At 41.3% G+C, this 26,723-nt stretch overlaps 1 protein-coding gene across 50 annotated transcripts in view; it reads left to right on the forward strand.

Annotated features, from left to right (window-relative positions):
- TTN (titin) overlaps positions 1 to 26,723 on the forward strand; it is a 307,843-nt gene that overhangs the window by 194,957 nt on the left and 86,163 nt on the right. For all 50 annotated transcript variants that reach the window (XM_035133990.2, XM_035134229.2, XM_035134116.2 and 47 more), the window contains 41 exons: positions 110 to 207; positions 1,591 to 1,759; positions 1,864 to 2,130; positions 2,984 to 3,250; positions 3,351 to 3,629; positions 4,255 to 4,663; positions 4,765 to 4,889; positions 4,984 to 5,250; positions 5,634 to 5,903; positions 6,117 to 6,419; positions 6,517 to 6,819; positions 7,177 to 7,364; positions 7,469 to 7,583; positions 8,245 to 8,529; positions 10,083 to 10,234; positions 10,366 to 10,513; positions 11,328 to 11,505; positions 11,596 to 11,717; positions 11,862 to 12,149; positions 12,241 to 12,537; positions 12,948 to 13,134; positions 14,163 to 14,278; positions 14,370 to 14,669; positions 15,617 to 15,916; positions 16,008 to 16,113; positions 16,500 to 16,696; positions 16,789 to 17,094; positions 17,209 to 17,487; positions 18,324 to 18,623; positions 18,717 to 19,019; positions 19,123 to 19,497; positions 19,595 to 19,897; positions 20,706 to 21,005; positions 21,094 to 21,390; positions 21,483 to 21,767; positions 22,187 to 22,480; positions 23,430 to 23,729; positions 23,862 to 24,170; positions 24,256 to 24,446; positions 25,331 to 25,760; positions 26,084 to 26,392. In XM_035133990.2, the coding sequence (XP_034989881.2) occupies positions 110 to 207; positions 1,591 to 1,759; positions 1,864 to 2,130; positions 2,984 to 3,250; positions 3,351 to 3,629; positions 4,255 to 4,663; positions 4,765 to 4,889; positions 4,984 to 5,250; positions 5,634 to 5,903; positions 6,117 to 6,419; positions 6,517 to 6,819; positions 7,177 to 7,364; positions 7,469 to 7,583; positions 8,245 to 8,529; positions 10,083 to 10,234; positions 10,366 to 10,513; positions 11,328 to 11,505; positions 11,596 to 11,717; positions 11,862 to 12,149; positions 12,241 to 12,537; positions 12,948 to 13,134; positions 14,163 to 14,278; positions 14,370 to 14,669; positions 15,617 to 15,916; positions 16,008 to 16,113; positions 16,500 to 16,696; positions 16,789 to 17,094; positions 17,209 to 17,487; positions 18,324 to 18,623; positions 18,717 to 19,019; positions 19,123 to 19,497; positions 19,595 to 19,897; positions 20,706 to 21,005; positions 21,094 to 21,390; positions 21,483 to 21,767; positions 22,187 to 22,480; positions 23,430 to 23,729; positions 23,862 to 24,170; positions 24,256 to 24,446; positions 25,331 to 25,760; positions 26,084 to 26,392 (10,317 nt within the window). The remainder of the gene's footprint in view (positions 1 to 109; positions 208 to 1,590; positions 1,760 to 1,863; positions 2,131 to 2,983; positions 3,251 to 3,350; positions 3,630 to 4,254; positions 4,664 to 4,764; positions 4,890 to 4,983; positions 5,251 to 5,633; positions 5,904 to 6,116; positions 6,420 to 6,516; positions 6,820 to 7,176; positions 7,365 to 7,468; positions 7,584 to 8,244; positions 8,530 to 10,082; positions 10,235 to 10,365; positions 10,514 to 11,327; positions 11,506 to 11,595; positions 11,718 to 11,861; positions 12,150 to 12,240; positions 12,538 to 12,947; positions 13,135 to 14,162; positions 14,279 to 14,369; positions 14,670 to 15,616; positions 15,917 to 16,007; positions 16,114 to 16,499; positions 16,697 to 16,788; positions 17,095 to 17,208; positions 17,488 to 18,323; positions 18,624 to 18,716; positions 19,020 to 19,122; positions 19,498 to 19,594; positions 19,898 to 20,705; positions 21,006 to 21,093; positions 21,391 to 21,482; positions 21,768 to 22,186; positions 22,481 to 23,429; positions 23,730 to 23,861; positions 24,171 to 24,255; positions 24,447 to 25,330; positions 25,761 to 26,083; positions 26,393 to 26,723) is intronic.

A 26,723-nucleotide genomic window follows, 5' to 3' on the forward strand; every position in this document is an offset into this window, starting at 1 on the left:
TATTAGAATAAATTATTATAACTAAGGCCATTACCATGGACTGAGATTCACAGATAAGAAAAAAAGAGAGATTGTTTTCAAACTGGAAATAATTTTTTTTCCCTTGTAGCACCTCATGTTGAGTTCACAAAGCCCCTTACGGATATTGAAGTTAAAGAAAAAGAAGTTGCTCGGTTTGAATGTGAAATTTCCCGACCAAATGTTCAGGTCTGTAATGTTTGTGTCTCTTAATATTTGCCCTTTTCAACAGCTTTTGCACAGAATCTCACAGCAGCCACCAGGAAACATTTTCTATTTTTCTAGTCACTAGGGCAGCGCAAAGCATTTAGAAGGTGGAAATTGTGTCTACTAATAGCTCAAACCAAAAGATGATCTAGGTTGTCTGCCTCATTCAGTCCCAGCTTCACTAGCTCCTTACTATAGATCTCCAGTTGCCAGTGTGGTGCCTGAGCCGCTTCATTTTTTTCACCCCTAAAGACTTCCTTAGGTAAAGGTAAAGGTAAAGGGGCCCCTGACCATCAGGTCCAGTCGTGTCCGACTCCGGGGTTGCAGCGCTCATCTCGCTCTATAGGCCAAGGGAGCCGGCGTTTGTCCGCAGACAGCTTCCGGGTCATGTGGCCAGCATGACAAAGCTGCTTCTGGTGAACCAGAGCAGCGCACGGAAACGGCGTTTACCTTCCCACTGGAGCGGTCCCTATTTATCTACTTGCACTTTGATGTGCTTTCGAACTGCTAGGTGGGCAGGAGCTGGGACCGAGCAACGGGAGCTCACCCCATTGCAGGGATTCGAACCGCCGACCTTCTGATCAGCAAGCCCTAGACTTTGTGGTTTAACCCACAGCGCCACCTGGGTGCCCTCAAAGCCTCTGAGCACCCTTCCCACCCATTGGCCCTCCTTCTTCGCTCTTCAAGGATCAGATTGGCACCTGAGCAGCTTTCTTAGTGCTGCTATGACGTGGAAATATGGATCTGAGGCATGGGTCCTTAAGGATTCTCATAGCCTGATTGTTCCAGGGGGGCCAACCCTCCATACCAGCCTGCCACACCCAGTCCTGCATTGTCGGCAGGTGGGGGGGGGAGGTGCTGTTCATCCCACAAAGCCGCTGCACTCCTAAAAGGGGATAAGCAGATTTCCAGAACCTTAATAAGAAAAACCAGTACTGCCAATGAAAATAAAATACACCTATCTGAATGTAGATTTTGCCTACATATTTTACTTAGAGCCAAATACTATGCCCTTCCCAATAGGTGATTGACACTATCATCAATTTTCTAATCCATCTCCACATGTGCAACTTCCAAACGGCCGAATTGGAATGACCAATGGACCCAATACTCTCATGCTTACAGCTGATTTCTGGGTTTAGCTGAAAAATAATTGCAATGAAATGTGCACCATTTGACATGTTCATAGGGAGCGTATCTATATTCACTGTGGAATATTGGTTTATGATTTAGCGTAAAATATCATCCAGGCATGCTTTAATCTAATACAATCAGTAATTATATATTTCGATTTCTCAGTTACTGCTTCAGTTGATATCTCTTTTTTGCATTCTGTTCAACTTTTTATCACTATTTTAAATATAGGCACGGTGGTTTAGGGATGGTGTTGAAATCAGAAAAGGCAAGAAGTTTGACATCATTGCTAAAGGCGCCCAGAGAATACTTGTTATCAACAAATGTCTGCTTGATGATGAAGCAGAATACGCATGTGAAGCAAAAGGAGCCAGAACCTCTGGCATGCTGACAGTGATAGGTAAAGCTAAAATCAAGTTTGTTGTATTTACGTGAAAGAGCAATGGCTTGATCGCTATTATGATCAAATACAACTATTGTTCTTCTTCTTCTTTTCTTTTACAGAAGAGGAAGCTGTCTTTACCAAAAAACTTCCCAATGTGGAAGCAAGTGAAACAGACACTGTCAAACTGATTTGTGAAGTTTCCAAGCCCGATGCAGAAGTTACCTGGTTCAAAGGCGATGAGGAGTTGCCCGATGGTGGTAGATATGAACAGATTGCTGATGGCCGGAAGAGAATTTTGGTCATCCACAATGCTAATCTTGACGATGCAGGAGCATACAGCTGCAAGCTTCCTAGCAGTCAGACAACTGGCAAGCTGAAAGTTCATGGTAAGAAAACTACTTTGGAATTTTTCACAGGTGTTGCCAGGTGACATGTAGGGCTGGGCCCAAGCCGGTTTCTAGACCACATCGTGATAACCATTTCAAAATAAATGACCCAGCACTATATCACAACTTGTGTGTGTGTGTGTGTGTGTGTGTGTGTGCGCGCGCTATGCAAAAATTCACAATACAGTCATACCTTGGAAGTCAAATGGAATCCGTTCTGGAAGTCCGTTCAATATCCAAAACGTTTGGAAACCAAAGCATGGTTTCTGATTGACTGCGAAAGCCCCGACTGTACTGGAAAAACCAGAAAGTCAGCCGGTGCTTCTAGGTCTCCTTGAGTTGAATGAACAGGCACTCTTTACTTCCTTCCTCCCTTCTTTCCTCCCTTCTGTGTGTTTGTGTGTGCATGTGTGCCTCAGCTGAGCAGTTTAAGGAAGCTCACCCCATATCAAACCCCTCCAGCGTGAGCTAGAGCAGAATGGGAGCTTGCTCAGTTGTAGGGCTGGGCGATGCATTTCAGCTTCTTCTTCCTCTTATTTACTCCTCCCTCCTTATTTCAGACATTGCGATATATCAGCAGATTGGGGTATTTAGCTGGTGATACATCACAATGTTGAAAACCACATATCACCCAGCCCTAGTTACATGTGTGCAGCTGAGTAGGGTTTTTGACCCACTTCTCATTGACCGAATATACACGATTGTGTCATCTATGCTAGGACACGGCCATGTCAAGTCAGTCTGAGACATCTTTTGCTGACTGAAAATATTTTCGGTTATCAATTAGATGGGGGGGAGATCTACTTATTCCCATATCAAAAACTAAAAACAATATGCCCAACGTCTTTTTCAGAACTTGCAGCAGAATTTATAACCAGGCCACAGAACGTTGAAGTACTTGAAGGAGAAAAAGCAGAATTTGTCTGCTCAGTATCCAAAGAAGCCTTTGACGTACAGTGGATAAGGGATGATACTGTTCTTGAAGCCAATGATAAGTATGACATAATTTCCGACGGCAAAAAGAGAGTCCTGGTCATTAAAGAGTCTGTCCTGGATGACGAAGGAAGTTATGCCGTCATGGTCGGTGCAGCCAAAGCAACAGCCCGCTTATCTGTGATCCGTAAGCTTTATGGGGTTTTCTCATACATTTGTGGGCATGCTTTTATTTCCTTTGTGAGGATGTAATTCACATAATAATAATATGCAAATTCAAATTGCAGAAAAACTCAGGATTGTCATCCCACTGAAGGACCAACAAGTAAGAGAGGGAGAAGAGCTTGTCTTTAACTGTGAGGTTAATACAGAAGGTGCCAAGGCGAAGTGGTACAAAGATGAAGAAGCAATATTCGACAGCGCCAAATACATCATGGTCCATAAGGATTTAGTTTACACTCTAAGAATTAGAGACGCCCATTTGAATGACCAAGCAACCTACAACATAGTCCTGGCAAACAAGAGAGGAGAACAAGTAAAGAGCTCTGCTACTTTGACTGTGCTTGGTAAGTGTTTTCCCACGGCTATTATTCTAGAAAAAGAGTTTCCATTAATTCCTCCATTGTTCTCTTATAATAGCAATGGTGCCCACTTGAGAGGTGTGCCATTCCAGAGAGGAATGGCAAACTAAGCTGTTGGGCAATGCCAAAATGGCAAAACTGGCCAGAAAGCTCAGGAACCAAGAAGACCAAAACTTCAATAAAGATTGGGGGGGAGGGAATATAATTTATTTAGGAGACCACTGTCAGATGAAAACATTAGCAGGATTGCAATAACACTTGTAAAGTAGCAAATACTACGGATAAAATGGAGAGATAAAATATGGACTATGAAATAATATGCAGGTGAAAAGAATAACAATAAGACCCATGGAAGGGATGGTGGGAAGTCCAGAGATTGAGAGAAAATTCTAACTAGGGATATGTAATTGGTATTGTTATAATTCTATATCTGTAAAATCAAATAAAAATTATTTTTAAAAAAGAGCGAGAGAGAGGTGCTGGAACTCAGTTCTGGCTGGGAGAAAAAAAGCCCTGGTGTTTTCTTATTCTAAGTGGCATAGGCTTTCACTCTTGTTTGGATGAGGATGTAAATTAACAACACTTTTCAAACCACCTCCCTCTTAAACAGAGGAAGACCTCAGAATTATTGAGCCTCTTCAAGACATCGAAACCATGGAGAAGAAGTCTGTCACGTTCTGGTGTAAGGTTAACCGCCTCAACGTAACCCTCCAGTGGACAAAGAATGGCGAAGAAGTCACCTTTGACCGCCGCATTTTGTACAAAGTGGATAAATACAAGCATTCGCTTATCATTAAAAACTGTGGGTTTATAGATGAAGGGGAGTACGTTGTTACTGCTGGCCAAGACAAGTCGGCTGCAGAGCTTATTATCACGGAGGCACCTGCAGATTTCATTGAGCACTTGCAGGACCAGACAGTCACTGAATTTGATGATGCAGTCTTCAGCTGCCAGCTCTCCAAAGAGAAAGCAATGGTGAAGTGGTACAGAAACGGACGAGAGATTAAAGAGGGCAAAAAGTAGGTGCAGGTGCTTTTAACTGGTTGGTGGTGTACTATGGTTGCTGTATGGACTTTTGCCTCTGAATTTAACACATCCTTTTTTTCTGTCTGCAATAAAGGTATCAATTTGAAAAGGATGGAAATTTACACAGGTTAATCATAAAAGACTGCAGGCCAGAGGATGAATGCGAGTATTCCTGTGGTGTGGATGACAGGAGATCCAGAGCAAGACTTTTTGTGGAGGGTATGCTTACAATTTCTATTTATCTTTCACCTTTCAATATTTTTTTTGTTTAAATATGTCAACACAATCTAAATTTTGTTCTTATTTTGACCAGAAATTCCTGTGGAGATTATCCGGCCACCACAAGATATTTACGAAGCCCCTGGCTCTGACGTCCTTTTCTTTGCTGAACTGAATAAAGATAAGGTGGAAGTCAAATGGTTGAGAAATAACATGATTATAGTCCAGGGAGATAAACACCAAATGATGAGTGAAGGAAAGGTCCATAGGCTGCAAGTATGTGAGATTAGGCCTCGCGATCAAGGAGAATATAGATTTATTGCCAAAGATAAAGAAGCTCGAGCTAAGCTAGAACTGGCAGGTAAGCCTCTGAAATTTTTTAACAATAAAATAATATTTATATGAGTAATGTGACATTTCTAGTGCTAATAAAAAAAGCTCTGTCACTGAGATCCTACAAGCAAGATGTAGCTTTTATTATGCAGTTTTGTAATGTAGCTTCTGTGTATTTAGAAGTCAGAATGATCTTTACCCAGCACAGATTAATTATCTGTGTATGTTGGAGGCACCAATAGTGCCCCCATTGGCCAGAATGGTACAAGATGGTGTCTATACAACATTACTAATGGTTATAATTTTGGTTCTCCCTTCACACGAAAGTTGCTTTAAAAAATCACAAAACTGTGCTGTTGTTTTCTGTTTCAAATTTTCTGTAATGTATTTCAATGTTGTTGTTTTTCCTAGCTGCTCCAAGAATAAAGATAGCTGATCAGAACCTTGTGGTAGATGTTGGGCAGCCATTGACTATGATGGTTCCATATGATGCCTACCCACGAGCAGAAGCTGAGTGGCTTAAGGGAGAAGAAGCCTTGCCCACTCTTACTGTTGATACAACACCTGAGAGTACTACCTTCAGAATTCACGAAGCAAAGACAACAGACAGAGGGAGTTACAAAATCATCCTTAAAAATAAGCATGGCCAAGCTGAAGCACACATCAATGTTCAAGTTATTGGTAAGCTCATCATTTCCTGTACTCTGTCCTATGGCCGAATGTTGTTGTTTTTCTGCTGAAGAAAACAAAAGCATTGGTATATAATGACGAGAGAAATAAGAAATAAGTAGAAGTTAACTGCATCCACGCACCTCACTAAGTTGTTGTTGTTTTATGAAACTCAAAGCAAATCCCAGATTCTTTTAAGTAAACATACTTTCGCTTTATTCCCAGATGTCCCTGGCCCAGTTAGAAACCTGGAAGTAACTGAGACATTTGATGGTGAGGTTAGCCTTGCCTGGGAGGAACCAGAAAGTGATGGTGGTAGTAAAATCACTGGGTATGTTGTTGAAAGGCGTGATGTCAAACGAAAGACCTGGATTTTGGCAACGGATCGTGCCGACAGTTGTGAATACACAGTAACTGGCCTTCAAAGGGGAGGTGTGGAGTATCTCTTCCGCGTGAGTGCGAAAAACAGAGTGGGCACGGGTGAGCCAGTCGAAACAGACAAACCTGTGGAAGCCAAGAGCAGATTTGGTAAGAAAATTGTTATTTGGAGACTATAATTTGTTGAAGTTCTGTTGAACGGGAAAATAAGGTTTTTTTTAAAAAAAATTCTCTTATCACCTTCCAGATGTCCCAGGACCTCCTCTCAATGTACAAGTTGTTGATGTGAACAGATTTGGTGCATCTCTTACTTGGGAACCCCCAGATTATGATGGAGGCTCTCCGATTACGGGCTATATCATTGAATTACGTGACAGAGCTTCGATCAAGTGGGAGCCAGCCATGACCACAGGAGCACATGACTTAGCTGGAACCTTAACTGATGTGGTGGAAAACAAAGAATACTTTTTCAGAGTCAGAGCTCAAAACCAGGTTGGAATTGGCAAGCCTAGTGCTTCTACACATGCAGTGAAGATTATGGATCCAATCGGTTAGTATGCAGGCGATAAGAAAATATTTCTAGATAGTTATAATATCATTTGCTTATAAAATATGAAAATATAGTCCGGCCCCCCACAAGGTCTGAGGGACAGTGGACCGTCCCCCTGCTGAAAAAGTTTCCTGACCCCTGCGCTAATGCCTATTGTTTCTATACACAACATGTCCCTATGTCACATCACATGTACTTTGGACATCCCTGCTAGTTTCAAAACAGCAGTTTGTCATGGGCTTAGGATACTGTTGTTTGAGGAACTTAAGAGTAACCCTTTCAGACTTGTGGGACTAGTTGCATAGTTCTTCTGATTCTGGCCATCCGTTATATTGTGCAAATCATTGTGTTTTGCAGAAAAGCCAAGTCCTCCCATTAACCTCGATCATTCTGACCAAACTATGTCATCTGTGAAACTTACATGGGAACCTCCCTTGAAAGACGGAGGCAGCCCAGTACTGGGCTACATTATTGAAAGGCGGGAAGAGGACACAGACAACTGGATCCGTTGCAACGCAAAACTTGTGCCTAGTCTTAATTATAAGGTACCATATTTCTTTCCGAAGTAAAAATCTTATTAAGGTTTTTTTAAAAAAAAACAAAAACAAATAGTGATTATTAATTATGACACTTTCCTCTGTCTTCATAGGTAACTGGATTGAAACCTCTAGCCAGGTATTATTATAGAGTATCTGCAGAAAATGCTGCTGGTGTGTCAGATCCTGCTGAAGCTATTGGACCACTGACTGCTGATGATCCTCATTGTAAGTTGAATTCTAGCTTCTTGCCATAGTCAACAGCTTGAAAGGAAAGGTTGTGTTCATATGAGACTATTCATGCTTGTTCATAAAAACAATACTTTAATATTGCTCTCAGCAGTAAAAAAAAATGCCCCCCTCTCAGCAGTAACAGTCTAAAACAGTATTGGATTGGAGACCATGTGGCCCTCTTGATGTTGTTGGACCCCAATCAGTTCCAGCCAGTTGTAGTAAAACAACATCCAGAGGGTCTGTAGGCCTCGTCTAAGCTATACTAAAATGGAGGGAAACCCTTAACATTCACTAGGTAGCACTGCTCTACATTTACAATTTGTCCTCTAAGGCTGCATTGCTAAACAAGTCAGAATTATTATTATTATTATTATTATTATTATTATTATTATTATTATTATTTTAAATGTATTAAATTGAACATTTAGGTGTCTTTTAATTAGAGTAAGCTTATATATCGGCTTTCTATATTGCTAATTTCATCAGATTATGAAACAGTTTTATGATGTGTTCTCAATAGAACACCATGTGAAAGCATCTATAATAATGCTTTCCATCGGAACAGATTCCGAAGGCAATTGCCCTTTAATGGTGTTGTGGAGAAAAAAAATTAAGTTTGTAACTTTAATCAGCATATTTTGTGTTTGTATTTCAGCTGGACCTACAATGGACTTGAGTGGATTTAAAGATGGACTGGAGGTTATTGTTCCAGATCCTGTCAAAATACGTGTTCCTATTACTGGCTATCCAGTCCCAACTGCCACATGGTCTGTCGGCGACAAAGTTTTAGAACAGGGTGACCGGGTAAAAATTGACACGTCTGCAGCCTTTGCAGAGCTTGTTATTACCCCAAGTGAACGGCCAGACAAAGGCATCTATACCTTGAAATTAGAAAACCCTGTGTCATCTGTATCAGGAGAAATCAATGTTAATGTCATTGGTGAGCATATATTCTGAAGAATTGTATATAACCTGTTTTATCAATAACCATGTGTGTAAAATCCAAGAGTTTCAACAAGCCAAATTTGTTATGAACATAGCTGCCAAGTCTCCCGCTGAAAAATGCGGGATCAGCAGCGGCGCGGCACCGGAGGTCGCTTCTACGCATGTCTGGACATGCGTAGAAGCAACTTCCGGTGCCACTCTGCCCGATTTTCAGTGCCCAGGCACGAGCGGAGCGGCACCGGAAGTCACTTCTGGCTTAGTCAATACATGCTCAAACCAAAAATACTCTGAATACAAGAAATTGAATATGTAAATGAGAGAACCTTTTGAAAAAACACCTGAGCATTGTGGCCTAAGCCAAGATAAGTGGTTTCATACAAATTTGAATGCACTAAACATAAAAGTACAAGGAGAACTACTGAAGAAGCCCGTCATATGGGCGAAACAGGCAAAAAAACGCCGGCAGCCTGTCTACTACCATTGACACCTCGTTCGACCTGCTGCCACTTGCTGACCGCTAGATAGCCTCAAAGACTATAAAGACTGGTTTGCCTTTAATTTGTACATGCTATCTGTTTAACGTTTGATTTTGGCTCTTGTGTCAGCACTTGTATATGGTTCTCTTATTGTTTTCTCTTTGGATTAATAATACTTGATTGAAACTGGATTGAATTTGGTGCCTTTGCGTGCTGCTTGTTTTATTTTGGACATGCGTAGAAGCAACTTCCGGTGCCACTCTGCCCGATTTTCAGTGCCCAGGCACGAGCGGAGCGGCACCGGAAGTCACTTCTACGCATGTCCGGACATGCATAGAAGCGACTTCCGGTGCCACGCTACCCATGTCTGGGCACCGGAAATCGGGCTGCACCAGCACCCAAAATGGAGCCTCCCTGGCAGGTAGGAAATATGGGGGATTTACAGGGATTTTTTTCCAATCCGGGCTGCCAGCGGGAAACGATTTAAAATACGGGGGTTTCCCATGAAAAACGGGACACTTGGCAGCTATGGTTATGAATAGCACCATAGGAGCCAACTCCTAGAGGCCAAGGTCCCTTCCCCCCCCAAAAAAAAATATGAGGGGTATAGGCCTTCCCAAAGTTGATGGGTGCATGTGTGTGCCATGTCATGTGATCAATTGTGTGGGGCGGGGCTTATCTTGGCTTCCCCAATATTTTATTCAAGTTGGCACCCCTGAATAGTACTAAACAACAGCAGCATGTTTGTTTATTAAACTTATGTGCTGCCTTTCCTCCCAAAATTGCCTAGATTGGCAACTTCTATTGTACCATTTTGTTATGAAATCCTATAATACAAGGGGGGTCAATAAACTTAGCTATAAACAGTTAGCAGACTGTCCTAAGAATGCTTACTCAGAAGTAAGTTGTGGCCTTAATCCTTCTTTCTTTTTTTAAAAAAATAGAAGCATGAATTAACATCTAGTAAGTGTAACCAAACAGCCAAAGTCTTCCATCAAAGAAAAAACAAGTAATATATATATATATATTATAATAATAATTGGTTTATAATATGATGGATATTTATATTTAGCTCGCCCAAGTGCACCAAGAGAACTACAAATTGGAGAGATAACTAGGAACTCAGTCCAATTAAATTGGGAAACACCTGAAGATGATGGAGGAAGCCCAGTGACTGGCTATCTTATTGAAAAGCGTGAAGTGAGCCGCAAAACATGGGTCAAGGTACGCAGTTTCTTTCCAAAACCAAAACACCTATATTTCTAATATGTATTGCTGAAGGTTGTATGAAATATGCTGGTGCTTGCTATGGGAAAAAAAGTTCTTTAAGTACTTAGAACCTCTCTTGTTTTTAGGTGATCGATAACGTCCTTGACCAAGAGTTCACTGTACCAGATCTGGTTCAAGGGAAGGAATATTTGTTCAGGGTTTCAGCATGTAACAAATGTGGACCAGGAGAGCCTGCTTACATTGATGAGCCTGTTAACATGTCAGCACCTGCTAGTGAGTTTTCTTAATTAACTATTCCTATTGATTTTGTATATCTGCATTTTACGTAGTAACTTGTGCTAAGCGACATAAGTATTGAAAGAAAGCAAAAGAGCAGGGTTTGAATCGATAAGGGTTTGGTATGACTTACCTGTAGTATTAAGGGACCCAGGTGGCACTGTGGGTTGAACCACAGAGTCTAGGGCTTGCTGATCAGAAGGTCGGCGGTTCGAATCCCTGCAACGGGGTGAGCTCCCGTTGCTCAGTCCCAGCTCCTGCCCACCTAGCAGTTCGAAGTGCAAGTAGATAAATAGGGACCGCTCCGGCGGGAAGGTAAACGGCGTTTCTGTGCGCTGCTCTGGTTCGCCAGAAGCAGCTTTGTCATGCTGGCCACGTGACCCGGAAGCTGTCTGCGGACAAACGCTGGCTCCCTCGGCCTATAGAGCGAGATGAGCGCCGCAACCCCAGAGTCGGACACGACTGGACCTGATGGTCAGGGGCCCTTTACTTTTACCTTTACCTGTAGTATTAGAAAAACAGAGGCTTGGATCCAAAGATGCATAAATGGAACTATTTGTGCAATAATTCCACCCCCTCTTCTGCACTGCAGCCCTCTGTATCCCCTGAAAAACTGCTGCCTAGTATTAATGAACCCTCAATTGACAGAAATTAGGGAGCCACCTTGCACCAACAAATGGGTCTTTCCTGTTGTGCCCAATGTGAGAAGAACACCCCAAAGACAGTAAAGAATTAAAAAAGAAGGCACACTATAAGGCACACACTCTATACAAGACAATTATTCATGTTCTTTCCTCCCAACTCCTTGCAGCGGTGCCTGATCCACCAGAGAATGTGAAATGGAGAGATCCAACATCTAAGTCCATTTTCCTCACATGGGATCCACCTAAGTATGATGGCGGTTCTCGTATCAAAGGCTATCTGGTTGAAAAATGCCAGCGTGGCACTGACAAATGGGAGCCCTGTGGCGAACCAGTCATTGAGACAAAGTAAGAGCTTGCAGTATGGAGAAATGTTTTACAAAATTGGATGGTTACATTTAAGCATGCAGTACGCTGAACTTGTTTTCTGATTAACAGAATGGAAGTGACAAAACTTAAGGAAGGAGAATGGTATGCTTATCGCGTGAAGGCTCTGAACAGGCAAGGAGCAAGTAGACCAAGCAAGCCAACAGATGAAATCCAGGCTGTGGATGCAATGGGTAATTTTTGATTTCCCATTCATACTTAATCTATACTCTTGAAAACACTGGTGCATGTGTTTCTGCTGTTGACTCTTCTGTGTTTATAAAATGTGCGGTTGCGAATTCTATTTTAACAACATGTTGATTTTTCTCTCAAATCAGAGGCCCCTGAGATTTTCCTAGATGTGAAACTGCTTGCTGGAATCACTGTCAAAGCTGGAACTAAGATAGAGCTGCCGGCAAGGGTAAATGGAAAGCCCGAGCCACGGATTAGCTGGACAAAAGCTGAACACACCCTGAGAACTGATAAAAGAATAACCATTGAATCCAAACCTAACCATTCTACAGTCATAATAACAGAGAGCAAGAGAAGTGACAGCGGCACCTATATTATTGAAGCCGTAAATGCCAGTGGTCGGGCAACAGCTACAGTTGAAGTTAATGTCCTAGGTATGTTTTGTTTCCATAGAAATAACTTTCAATGTTTTCCTAACGAAATATTTGAATAGAAGAGGTTCAAACTATTGCTATGCTTCCACAGATAAGCCTGGCCCACCAGCTGCATTTGATATCTCCGACATTACAAACGTATCTTGTGCTTTGACTTGGAATCCTCCTAGAGATGATGGCGGCTCCAGAATCACAAACTACGTTCTGGAACAAAGAGCTACAGACAGTGAAGTGTGGCACAAACTATCATCCACTATCAAAGAGACAAACTTCAAAGTAACAAACCTAACACCCCTTAAGGAGTACATCTTCAGAGTCAGCGCAGAAAACATGTACGGAGTTGGAGAGCCAGCCCAGTCCGTTCCTGTCGTTGCTAAATATCCATTTGGTAAGTCTATTTGCTTGACAGAAAGGACTGCTTGTCACAAGATGGCCGCCAAGGGAGCCTGCTAGAAACTATAATGTGGTAGCCACTCCACATGGCGTGTCATTGATAGGTACCACTTCTCCATGTGGGTCAGTCCCCACCATAATGTTGTTTGTCTCTACACTATCATTGGTGATATGGAGATAAGCCTGTGGGTAAGGGTCAGTATTCATGGCAAGCTGGTACACATAATCTACTTGTCATTTGTAGCAGGCAGCAGCCACAAAGAGACAATTTCTAGCAGCCTCTCCATGGCAATTGTTTTATTTGATGAAATGGCATTTATTGCTACAGGTGCTTCCTATTAGATTTGCACAAAAGGAGTTGCAAGTACGGTGTGTCAATGTTCCCTTTTCTACTTCTTTGTACAGATCCACCAGGTCCTCCTACACGAGTTCAGCCTGTTGAGATCACTAAAGATTCTGTAACATTGACTTGGGTGGAACCAGATGAAGATGGTGGCAGCCCTATTACTGGTTATTGGGTTGAACGGTTGGACCCTGATCAAGATAAATGGGTCCGCTGCAATAAAATACCAGTTAAAGATACGACATTCAAGTAAGATCATTATATGTTTCATTTTTTTAAAAAAATATAGCTAGATAACTGAGAAGATTGCTATTTGTTTTTTGGTAAACAGTTGACTTTTATATACTCTTGATTTTGAAACCTTGTCATACTTTAGAATAAAATATGAACTGGTGCTCTGTAATAGCATCAAATAATTGTATTGCTGTCCGTACTTTGGGTCTACAGTAGCCATTTCCTAAATCATGTTCATAGCCATCGACCAGCGCTACATAGGAGCCATTGAATAGGACAACCATACTATCAGTAGCACCAATTTCTGCTATGGAAACAGTAGTGGGATTGTGACTTCTGATGTGATTCTACATCACTGCAGCTGCTCATAAGATTAGTGCTGATATCAGAACTTCTTAGAGATGAATATAGTCTTCTGCTTTTTGAACTCCCAGTACAGTCATACCTTGGAAGTTGAACGGAATCCGTTCCGGAAGTCTGTTCAACTTCTAAAGCATTCAGAAACCAAAGTGCAGCTTCTGGCTTCAGGAAGCTCCTGCAGCCAATCGGAAGCTGCGGAAGCCCTGTCGGACATTCGGGTTGCAAAAAACATTCGCAAACTGGAACACTCAGTTCCGGGTTTGCGGCATTCGGGAGCCAAAACGTCTATGAATACCAAGGCATTCGGGATCCAAGGTACAACTGTAATATGAATTTCTAATACAAACTAGAGATATTTCTTACACCCAAGCATTATTCATCCTTAGAATCTTAAGTAATACCCATATATATCATCTACTAATGAATAGTACAGAAATGCAGATTATATTACATCTGACCAGTGTCTGAGGCTTTCTAGTGATACAGTAATAGGAAAGTCCTTCCTCCATGTACACAGAGAGGTTTGGGGTGATAGCATATATTTGCTCTGAACAGTTCTAAGGTATTGATTTTTTTTTATGCACGATGTACACTTGTGATGATGCACAGTATTTAATTACAGCGTTGACAAGTAATAAGTATTACAAATTTTACATTTGGAGCATTATCATCATTACTATTAGGGTTAAAGGTCTCACGTTCCATAAGAAGTACAAGTTCCGTGTCGTGGCAGAGAATCTTGCTGGGCCAGGAAAGCCAAGCAGAGCAACGGAGCCAGTCTTAGTGAAGGACCCTATTGGTATGAAAGCATTTTTCTTAGATGAGTTTTATAACTTACTCAAAGTCATAATGCTGGGGTTTTCTAATCCAAGTTACCAATTCATGTCTAGATCCCCCATGGCCACCCGGCAAGCCAACTGTGAAAGACGTTGCCAAGACCTCGTGTTTCTTGAACTGGACGAAGCCAGAACACGACGGCGGTGCCAAGATTGAATCGTATGTAGTTGAATTGTTAAAGACTGGCACAGACGAGTGGGTGAGAGTGGCTGAAGGAATCCCCACAACAGAACACTTCCTCAAAGGGCTTATGGAGAAACAAGAATACTCCTTCCGTGTCAGAGCTGTGAACAGAGCTGGAGAGAGTGAGCCTAGTGAGCCCAGCGATCCCGTGCTTTGCAAGGAGAGACTGAGTAAGTTGGTCACTGCATTCTGCAAGAGAGCTTCTCCTTCAATTCCCAAAAGTATCAGAAGCCTGCTCCACAGTAACTGCCCTGTTTCCCCTATTTTAAGGCGTAGCCATAAAATAAGACATAGCAGGATTTTTAAGCATTCAAGGAATATAAGCCATACCCCAAAAATAAGACATAGTGATAGGCGCAGCAGCAATGCGGGCCGTGGCAGGAGGAGGAGGAGAGAAAAAATAAGACATCTCCTGAAAATAAGCCATAGTGTGTTTTTTTGAGGAAAAACAAATATAAGACGGTGTCTTATTTTCGGAGAAGCACATTTGGCATGGGGTTTTCAGTGGGGCTGCCACTGTCTGTACTTGCGAAAGACAATTGAATATATTTTCGTTTCACCCTCAGTTATTCTTTGTATTGTTTTTATATGATGGTGGTGGTGGTGGTGGTGGTGGTGATGATGATAATGTATTACTTATACCCCACCCATCTGGCCGGGTCTCCCCAGCCACTCTGGGCGGCTCCCAACAGAATATTAAAAACACGATAAAACATCAAACATTAAAAAACCTCCCTAAACACAGCTGCCTTCAGATGTCTTCTAAAAGTCAGATAGTTGTTTATTTCCTTGACATCTGATGGAGGGCATTCCACAGGGTGGGCGCCACTACTGAGAAGGCCCTCTGCCTGGTTCCCTGTAATCTCACTTCTTGCAGTGAGGGAACCACCAGAAGGCCCTCAGAGCTGAATGATGGGGGTGGAGACACTCCTTCAGGTATACTGTTTTTAGCTGCTTTTGTGATGTGATTATAAATTGATGGATTACACGCGTAAAAGATGATACATCAATTAATTCACCATCACTAATTCATCAGAACTATGGTTTGTGTTAAGGTTGCACTGGAAACATTAAAACATATTCATATTAATAATATTTTGCTTTAATATTGTTACAGATCCTCCTTCACCACCTCGATGGCTTGAGGTCATTAATATCACTAAAAACACTGCAGACCTTAAATGGACAGTACCAGAACGCGACGGAGGTTCTCCCATTACAAATTACATTGTTGAAAAGAGAGATGTCCGGCGGAAAGGCTGGCAGACGGTTGATACTACAGTTAAGGACACCAAATATACAGTGACACCACTAACAGAAGGCTCTCTGTATGTATTCCGTGTAGCTGCAGAAAATGCAGTGGGACAGAGTGACTACTGTGAAATCGAGGACTCCGTTCTTGCAAAAGACACCTTCAGTAAGTACACACACTCAGAATTCAGCTTCAACAAACTATGTCATCGTTTTTAAATTTCTGTTTTCCTAATTATCAATATTATTTAATTTAGCTACCCCTGGAGCACCATATGCACTTACACCAGTCGAAGTGACAAAGAGACATGTTGACTTAAAATGGGAACCCCCTAAGAATGATGGTGGCAGACCAATTCTACGGTAAAAGAGAATTGTTTTTATATTTATTTATTTATTGTAAACCTCTTAGAGGTTCAGTTTATACATTTGAAGGAAGGAAGGAAGGAAGGAAGGAAGGAAGGAAGGAAGGAAGGAAGGAAGGAAGGAAGAGACAGACAGACAGACAGACAGACAGACAGACACAGAATATATTGGGAAAGAGTGTAAAATCTGGGGCAGGGAGAGAAAATAGAGAACATTTATTTTTAAAGGTTCCAAAGTTTATTGTGTTCATTGTACACATTCATCTATTAGATGAGATGAGTAATGTTTCAAATCTAAATGAACGATTTGTTCTTATTTAAATCTTTCTACTTGATTGAATTGTATGTATTCATGCAACTTATAAACGTCTCTTCTTCACACAGATACGTTATTGAGAAGAAAGAGAAGCTTGGCACGCGCTGGGTGAAAGCTGGCAGAACATCAGGCCCTGACTGCAATTTCAGAGTAACAGATGTCATAGAAGGTACAGAAGTGCAATTCCAGGTCCGTGCTGAAAATGAAGCCGGCTGTGGTCACCCTAGTGAACCAACTGACATCCTGGCAATTGAAGATCCAACAAGTGAGTTACAAGCATTGGAAATTAGAATCAATGACATATGTGTTGTGCCAAATAGAATGACAGAAAATAACATTACCTTGGTATTCCGGCAGGCCCTCCTTCGCCTCCTCTGGACTTACACGTGACAGACGCAGGAAGAAAACATATTTCGATTGCGTGGAAACCACCAGAGAAAAATGGCGGCAGTCCTATAATCGGATACAATATAGAACTCTGTGAAGCAGGAACTGAAAAATGGATGAGAATAAATTCTCGACCAGTCAAAGATTTGAAATACAAAGCAGAAGAAGGTGTTGTCCCTGACAAGGAATATATTCTCAGGGTCAGAGCTGTCAATGCGATAGGAGCTAGTGATCCGTCAGACATATCAGAAAACGTTGTCGCCAAAGATCCAGACTGTGAGTATAGTTGTTCTTGAAACAGTCATGAAATAGATTATAAATTGTGAAATTGCTTTGGCACACTAACTGAAATTATTTTTCTGTGGGGGTTTTTTAAAACAACAACAACAGGTAATCCAACTGTTGATATAAAGACTACAGACCTCGTTGTGGTTGAAGGTGAAAAGTTAAGTATCCCCGTGCCGTTCAGAGCTGTTCCAACTCCAACCATTGCTTGGCATAAGAGTGGGAAGGAGCTGAAAGCAGGTGACCGAATAACAATGAAGAGCGACCACATCTCTGCTTTGCTGGAAGTAACAAATGCAGTCCATGCTGATGCTGGCGTTTACACTATTAACTTGGAGAATAAACTGGGTTCAACAACCGGTACAGTCAATGTCAAAGTAATAGGTAATTTATTTTTCTTATACTGGCAATTATGTGAATTAGACTCATAATGGTGAATGGGTGACAAGATGTTCAGCTCTTAGTGTCAGGGACCATGCTGTGGAGGGCTGCACTGAGGAGGAAGGTTGGGAGCCTCCCCCTTCCCTTCCCTTCCCTTCCCTTCCCTCCCACTCCCCCTGCTATGCATCCAGATCCTGAATCTTCCCAGGAGGAGGAGGACAGTATTGATTTGGAACAGTGGTTTGCAGAGTGGCATAGTTCAGAAGGCAGAAGCTGGGATATACTGGATGGGGAAGAGCTAGGAGAAGAAACACTGGAAGAGAGAGGGTTAACAGATTCACAGTCATTGGACAGCATTCCCCTACCGCCCTCCCTGAGGTCAAGAAGAGCTCAGAAAGTGTCAGAACAGAAAGCACACAAAGCATAGAGAGTACAAGCTCAGATTACAAGAAGTAGAAGTGACATAGATTAATAGGGACATAAAGGGGTAGGATCCTTAATTGGGAGCACCGCCATTCCTAGGAGATGGGTTCTTTGTTCTCTCACTGTGATTAGTAGTTTCTGTTAGGACAACTCCTTTTCCTTTGTTTTGCTTATCTACTGCCATGCTTATCTACTGCCCTGAAGCCTGACACTTAGCTGCTTAATTGATACGTATAACATGAGCCAACACTGATATCTCCATGTGTCTAATATGGAGATAGGTCAACCTGAGGAATTGTAAATTTTATATATAAATGTTTATCATTCACACATGGGTATATATATTCTTTTAATACAGTTTTCAAACCAATTTACTTTATTAAATGCTACATGTGTACATATTGTTCTTCAATTAGGTGTGCCTGGACCATGCAATAGTATTAAGGCAAGTGAAGTAACTAAAAATTCATGCAAAGTGACCTGGGAACCTCCAGAATTTGATGGCAACACTCCAATTTTACATTATGTGCTGGAGCGAAGAGAAGCTGGAAGGAGAACATACATACCAGTGATGTCTGGTGAGAACAAATTGGCATGGAATGTAAAGGATCTCATACAAAATGGTGAATACTACTTCCGCGTTAAAGCCGTTAATAAAATCGGAGGAGGTGAATACATTGAACTGAGAAATCCAGTGATTGCAGAAGATCCAAAGCGTGAGTTTTTTTATGATCATCAAGACTGAAAAATGCAAATGGTTTCTCTGTGCCTTCTATTTATCCATGTTCTTTTAAATTTTCAATATGCAGAGCGTCCAGATCCACCAATTGACCTTGAGGTTCACAACCCAACATCGAAGTCAGTAACACTCACATGGAAACCACCGTTGTATGATGGAGGAACCAAGATTATGGGCTACGTTTTGGAAAAGTTAGTTAAAGGTGGAGAAAAGTGGGAAAGATGCAATGACTTTTTGGTTCCTCTTTTGACTTCTCCTGTGAAAGGTCTTGAGGAAGGCAAAGAATATCAGTTCCGTGTCCGTGCAGAGAATGCTGCCGGCGTCAGCGGACCTTCTAATGTCACTCCTCTGGTGAAAGCAGTGGATCCCATTGGTATGTTTTGCAAACTACCTATTCATTTTTAGCAAGTGTTCGCATTCTGCTCTATGCTACAGTATATCAAATATAAACTAAAACAATATTTTTATGGTTACAGAGGCTCCAAAGGTTTTCCTCACTGCTAATCTGCAGGCTGGCCTTGAGGTGAAGCAAGGTTCTGAGATTGCTCTTGAAGCACACATTTCAGGGTCACCTTACCCAACTATTGATTGGTTATGGAATGATGAAGTTGTTAAGCCAACAGAAATTAAGAAGAGAGTTACCAAGATTACTAGGAAGAAGAAAGGTGAAGTTGAAGAAGATGAGCCTTTCCACTTGTCCCTGCCAGAGCGTTTGAGCATTGACAATCACAGACAAGGAGATTCTATACTGTCCGTTCGGGATTCAATCAGACCAGACCATGGCACATATACTATTCGAGTTGAAAATGATCATGGGGTTGCGAAAGCTTCATGTGAAGTCAATGTGTTAGGTATGCCCTCATACATAATGTGTGTGATACATTTTATTCAAAATGTTTGAAGTGATATGTGCAAAGTGGTGCTCATTATTTTTTGCTTTAAAAACAGATACACCTGGACCACCGCTCGACTTTGTTTTTGAGGAGGTTCGTAAAAATAGCATCACTTGCAAGTGGGAGCCTCCTCTTGATGATGGCGGGAGTGAAATTTTGAACTATGTCCTTGAAAAGAAAGACAACAAAAAATCCGACATTGGCTGGGTTACTGTTACTTCAACGCTTAGGCATTGCAAATATAATGTGCCTAAACTTATTGAAGGAAAGGAATACATATTCCGTGTGAAAGCTGAGAACAGAGTAGGAGCTGGACCTCCATGCCTTTCAAAACCTGTTGTAGCTCAAGATCCATTCAGTAAGTCTTGTACTCTATCTAAATATGTGCTTCATTCATTTCCCCAAAAGGCACTGCCATCATCATCATCATTACCTTATACTCATATTGTACTTTAACATTAAAACTTTAATTCTATAATAACCCAGCGGAGAAACCTTGCAGAGGGAAATGGCTAAATTACATTTGCTGATAGTTGCATCTGAGTGCAACATCCTAAAAAGAAAAGAAAAAGAAAAAGCTAGGACAATCCATGCTGGTTGACTGGAAAAGAAGAATTGTGAAAAACACACATTTTCTTTAAGTCTTTCCGTATACACAAAACCCACCCACACTCTATACAAGTTTCAAGCATACACATCTACATGTTTAGGGTATAACACAGAGATAATATTAACATATCATGAAGTCAGTTTCGTTTTATTGGGACGTGGCTTTCCAGGGACCAATCTAAACTTTACTATGCACAAGGGGTTCTGAATTCACTTAAAGGAGTGCTGGGAGAACAAATCTAATCACCCCCACCCCCATTTTTCATCCCAGTTTGCCCCCTTTGTGTAATAAAGAAAAATACATGTAACAGCTAATTTAGTAGCTCTCAGGCTGCAATCCTAGACACATTTACCTGGGAGTAAGTACAACTGAAACTATGGGACTTCAATTTTCAAGTAATTGTGAATAAGATCAGGCTGCATATTGCAACTGAAGCCTCCAAGTAAAGATATGGTGGGAGAGAAAATTAGAGGCAGTTTAAATGTTGCATTGAACAAATTAATTTTCTGTATGATTTGGTAAGCTCCACTAACATTTGCATACCCTCTTTTTATAGGTCCTCCTGATGCACCTGATAAACCTCTAGTAGAGGATCCAACCAGCAATAGTCTGTTGGTTAAGTGGAATGAGCCTAAAGACAATGGTAGCCCCATTTTGGGATACTGGATTGAAAAGCGTGAAATCAATGCAACCCACTGGGCTCGTGTGAACAAAGAGCGTGTGAATGCCCTGGAAACTAGAGTTGAAGGACTTTTAGAAGGCCTAACTTACGTTTTTAGAGTTTGTGCTGAAAATGCAGCTGGCCTTGGCAAATTCAGTCCCCCTTCAGATCCTAAAACTGCACAAGACCCAATATGTAAGTTGTTAGATAGATAATATCCCTTAGTTTGAAAAGGGAAGTTTTAAGTCTATTAAACTCTTCATATATGTTTATTTTCTTTTAGTGCCTCCTGGCCCACCTGTTCCAAGAATTGTTGATACAAGCTCAACATCTATTGACGTTGAATGGGATGCTCCGCTATACAATGGGGGCAGTGAAATCACTGGCTACCATGTTTACAAGAATTTTGTTGGCACAAATGAATGGTCTCGCTGCACAGAAAGACCTATTAAGGTTCGGAGCTATATAGTTAAAGGAATCAGAGAAGGTGCAGATTACAAACTTCGTGTTACTGCTCTTAATGTTGCTGGGGAAGGTCCTCCTGGAGAAACAGAGCCTGTAACAGTTACAGAACCTCAAGGTACTGTGATTATGTAATTTAAAATGAAATCTAATGTGAAATAGTTTGTGGGATTGTAAGTTAATTAATTCTCTCTCTTTTTCCTTATACAGAGCCTCCCCATGTTGAATTTGATATTTCTGTCAGGGCAGGTGTTCAGATATTGGCAGGTCAAACTCTTAAACTCCCTGCTGTTGTTACTGGACGACCTACCCCTACAATTGTATGGACTTTAGAGGATGCAGATGTTGACAAAGAGCGAGTTGTGATTGAAAATGTTGGCACTTCATCTGAGCTGTTTATCAAAAATGCACTCAGAAAAGACCATGGAAGATATGTGATTACTGCAACTAACGAAAGTGGTTCTAAATTTGCTGCAACCAGAGCAGAAATATTTGGTAAGAAATGCTACATAGAGTGAAACAATGAATATATTAAGTATTTGGTGGCACTGTGGGTTAAACCACTGAGCGTAGGGCTTGCTGATCAGAAGGTCAGCGGTTCGAATCCCTGTGACGGGGTGAGTTCCCATTGCTCGGTCCCAGCTCCTGCCAACCTAGCAGTTCGAAAGCACATCAAAATGCAAGTAGATAAATAGGAACCGCTACAGCGGGAAGGTAAACGGCATTTCCATGTGCTGCTCTGGTTCGCCAGAAGTGGCTTTGTCATGCTGGCCACATGACCTGGAAGCTATACGCTGGCTCCCTCGGCCAATAATGCGAGATGAGCATGCAACCCCAGAGTCGGTCACGACTGGACCTAATGGTCAGGGGTCCCTTTACCTTTACCTAATTACATCTCATGTCTTCTTTTCCAGATGTTCCTGGACCGGTTACTGACTTGCATCCTGTGGTGGTAAATAGAAAAATGTGTCTACTTAACTGGGATGATCCCAAAGATGATGGAGGAAGTGAGATCATAGGTTTCCTTGTAGAGAGGAAAGATGCAAAAATGCATACATGGAGACTAGCCGTGGATACAGACAGATCTAAGTGTGATATAACAGGTCTTGTTGAAGGACAAGAATACAAGTTCCGTGTATTCGCCAAGAACAAGTTTGGCTGTGGTCCACCTGTTGAACTGGGACCTCTCCTTGCTGTTGACCCCAAAGGTAAATCTTGTTGTGTTGATATAAACAATCAGAATACACATACTGCTTTGTATCCAATCTTTCAGGAATCTGTTCATTAGCAAAGAACCCCAGGCTACCAAGATAAAAAATAAAAAATGTATAGATGTTTTCATATAGATATATTCACAGGGATTTAAATGTGCACCACTACAGATAGGACATAATGAATATCAATATGCAAAATATTCAGATTTGATATTTCTGCCAATGGAGAGTTCAAGGTATTATCATGAAAATTTGGACTAATATATAAGAAATAGAGTTCTATTACTGTTTTCAAACTGTGATTAATATATGATTTCCAGCCCTCATTCATAGAACAAAAAAGCTCCTGGTATCTGAGGCCTGATTCTGTCAATGTTTTCCTCCCCTGGAGCACTGTTTAGAATGAGAAACATGAGGCGATCCCCATGGAAAATATTACATAAGAACTGAAAACCTAATGCTTCCCATGTTCATTTCTGTGTGGAAATACTTTTTTTTTTAAAAAAAAGAAAATAATCCTACAAGGGCAAAATGTTGCATGGGAAAATGCTCTGATATAAAACTTTTATGTAGCTGCTCTAGATTTACAAAATCCAATTTCTCCACACACCTTTTTCCCACTTCCAGCAATTCACTGGAGCCCCACCAACGCATTTTGGAGTTAGTATAACATTGTCCCATTTAATTTAGTATTTAATGACAGTTTTAAACAGAGGGTGGAGAGGTGGTTTTCAGTAAACATCTGCAGAGCTTCCCTCCTCTTTAAATAGCATGTTGCATGCCCCTAGCCTTGGAGGCAGGGGAATATAAACCCAAATAAATAAAACGATGTATTTTTTTACCTTGTTCACTGGTGAAACTGCTGCACAGTAAACATGACACGAAAAAACAAGGGTTTCTTTTTCAAATTTAACTTATCATTGTATCATTCTTTCCACAACAGGTCCTCCAAGTGCTCCTGAGAGGTTCATGTACACAGAGAGAACGAAAACATCTATTACACTTGACTGGAAGCCTCCCCGTAATGATGGTGGCAGCCCCATCATCGGCTACCTTGTTGACAAAAGAAGACATGACTCAGATGTATTCGAAAGAGTCAATAAGAGACTCTGTCCAACTACATCCCTTCTTGTGGACAATCTTGCTGAGCTGCATATGTATGAGTTCCGAGTCAAGGCTGTCAACGAGATTGGAGAGAGTGAACCATCACTGCCCCTTAACGTAGTCGTACAGGATGATGAAGGTGAGGCTCTTTAATATATATATATATGTACACTTTACCTATAGATGTGAACATTTGGTGTCTGCTAGAGGCTTCGCTATATTTTTTAGAATTACATGGTTAATCACTTTTGCACTAATTTTCTTTTTTCAGAACCTCCCACAGTGACGTTGCGTCTATCTGTTAGAGGAGATACTATCAAAGTTATGGCAGGGCAACCAGTCAACATTCCAGCAGATGTGACAGGTCTTCCAATGCCAAAGATTGAATGGTCTAAAGATGACGTTGTTATTGATAAAACATCAGATGCCCTTAAGATCACCAAAAAGGAAACAAGCAGAACAGAGGCGAAAACTGAACTCAGCATGCCTGCAGCAGTTAGGAATGACAAAGGCACTTACACAGTTTCAGCTTCTAATCGCCTTGGCACCGCGTACCGCAATGTTCATGTTGAAGTATTTGGTATGTATCTAGCTTCCTGCTTAAATGGCCAAAGTTTTCTTACTTTATTTCTACCATAACACAATACTAAATTGGCTTTCTTTAGATCGTCCTTCTCCACCGAGAAATCTCACTGTATCGGATATTAAAGCTGAATCTTGCTGTTTGACTTGGGATGCCCCACTCGATAATGGTGGCAGTGAGATTACGCACTACATTCTTGAGAAGCGTGATGCGAGCAAGAAGAAGTCTGACTGGGAGGAAGTATCCAGCACTGTTGTGGATAGACGATTTGGGGTAAAGCTTCAATCTTGATTTCATAGACCAAAGGAATAGCATTTAAATGAAAAATGACCCTTAATAAAATTGTTGAGGTGAATGTTAACACTGTTCATCTTCCAGATTTCCTATTTTTACGTCTGCCTTCCATTTAATGCCAAAATAGGTATTCCTATACTCTGTATTGAATGGTACTTCACTCCCTTCAGAGTTGGGTTAGTAGCAGTTGGTGCAGATATGCCAATGATGTATAGAGTTGTTAAGCATCACAGCAACATGCAGGTGGCTTTTCCAAGAACTGTTTTAGGATGTCCATATGATGGCACCTAACAGCATGGGAAAACATCCAAAATACACTGAAACTAGTTCTGAGTATTGGTTTTACACATATCATAGGATCAAACAGTTAGATGGGTCCTTTTTGAGTTTGAGGGGTCTGCCTAGTCAAACCCCTTGCTCAGTGCAGGAAAATGAGAACTTGGGCACTCCCAACAGATGGCTGTTTAGAATCTGCTTAAGACCTCTGGTGAAGAAGAACCCAATGTTCATTGACTCCATTGTCAAACGTTTAAGAGGTTTCTCCTAATGTTCAACTGAAAATTGCCCTCCTTTAGCTTATAAGATCTAGATGTTTATGCCCTCTGTATGACATCTCCTCAGGTATTTATAATCTGTTAACATGCCCCCCTTCAGACATCTCCCCACCAAGTTAAACAAACCCAATTCCTTCATCCTTTCTTTTTAAGTCTTGTTTTCCATACCACTGGCTACCTTTGTTGTCCTCCTTTGTGAAGTGACCTTTGGCTATGCTTTGTTTAAAGTCCTGGAGACAACACAGGGAATTGGTATGAAACTGATTTAAAATAATAATAATAATGTATCATGTTTCTTTTACTTTTCAGGTCTATAAACTGGCAACAAATGGACAATATCAATTTAGAGTAAGGGCCGTTAACAGGTTTGGGACAAGTGACGAATGCCTTTCAGAAAAGGTAGTTATCAAGGATCCTTATGGTCTTCCTGGACCTCCTGGAAAACCAAAGGTTACAGAACACACCAGGTCGTCAATGCTGGTAACATGGACACCTCCACTAGACAATGGTGGAGCTCCAATTACTGGCTATTGGCTGGAAAAGAAAGAAGAAGGAGGTGTGTACTGGTCTCGTGTCAACAGAGCTCCAGTGACAAAACCAGCAGTGAAAGGACTGGAATACACTGTACTGCGTTTGATTGAAGGTGTAAAATACCAGTTCCGGGCTATGGCTGTGAATATTGCTGGAATTGGCCCTCCCAGTGAACCATCCGATCTTTATGAAGCTGCAGATCCAATCTGTAAGTATAAAGACAAGGAAGCAATAAATAACACAAAATGCCGACTTTGTCATTTTTGTTCAATTTGTCTTGAACCTGATTTGATAGAGGTTCTGTGATTTCAATACATGAGCTCTGCATTTAAAGTCAAATATTTAATGAGTTAGGCTTCATTTTATAAGTGCATATTATCATGATAAATAGCAAATGTTCCTAATTTTGTGCAATGAAAGACCGTACTGTATAGTTTGTAGAATTTCCATTCACTTCATTGAAGGGGTGTTGTGCAATGAAACAAAGGAGGCATAGTCCTCACGGCAGTATATTTTGCATTTGCTCAATAGATCCTCCTGGAGCACCATCATGCCCAGATGTCAAAGACAGAACCAACTCAACTATATCTCTTGCATGGAAGCCTCCACAAAAAGATGGTGGCAGTCCTATTAAAGGATATATTGTCGAAATGCAAGAAGAAGGTAGTTTAGATTGGAAGAGTGTGAACGAACCGGACAAGCTGTTCCCTACCTGCGATTGTGTTGTACCCAATCTTAAAGAGCTCAGAAAGTACAGATTCAGAGTAAAGGCTGTAAATGCTGCAGGGGAATCTGAGCCAAGTCTTTGCACCGGAGAAATACCATGCAAGGAAGTTCAAGGTAAGGATTGTTGGAAATCATTCTTTCCACTCGAACATGTAGACATAGAAAAATCAAAGGATTTGAAAACTGAAATGCAGGAATGGCTGTCCTGCACATTAGAGTTTGTAGAGTAAAGCAAACTTATTGGGGGGTGTTATGGGTACAAGGGAAATCCCAACATCAATCTGATAGCAATAGAAGCTGTAGCTACCGGTAGATTATTCTGCATTCATTTGAGAAGGAACTCTTCTCAAAGTGTCCCTGCCATACGAGTTAAGGCAGATAGTGATCAAAGAGAGATCCTTCTCAGTGGGGGCACCAAGTCATAGAATTCTATCCCTCGGGAAGC

The sequence above is a fragment of the Zootoca vivipara genome, chromosome 1 (genome assembly GCF_963506605.1).
Source record: "Zootoca vivipara chromosome 1, rZooViv1.1, whole genome shotgun sequence".
Classification (NCBI taxonomy): domain Eukaryota; kingdom Metazoa; phylum Chordata; class Lepidosauria; order Squamata; family Lacertidae; genus Zootoca; species Zootoca vivipara.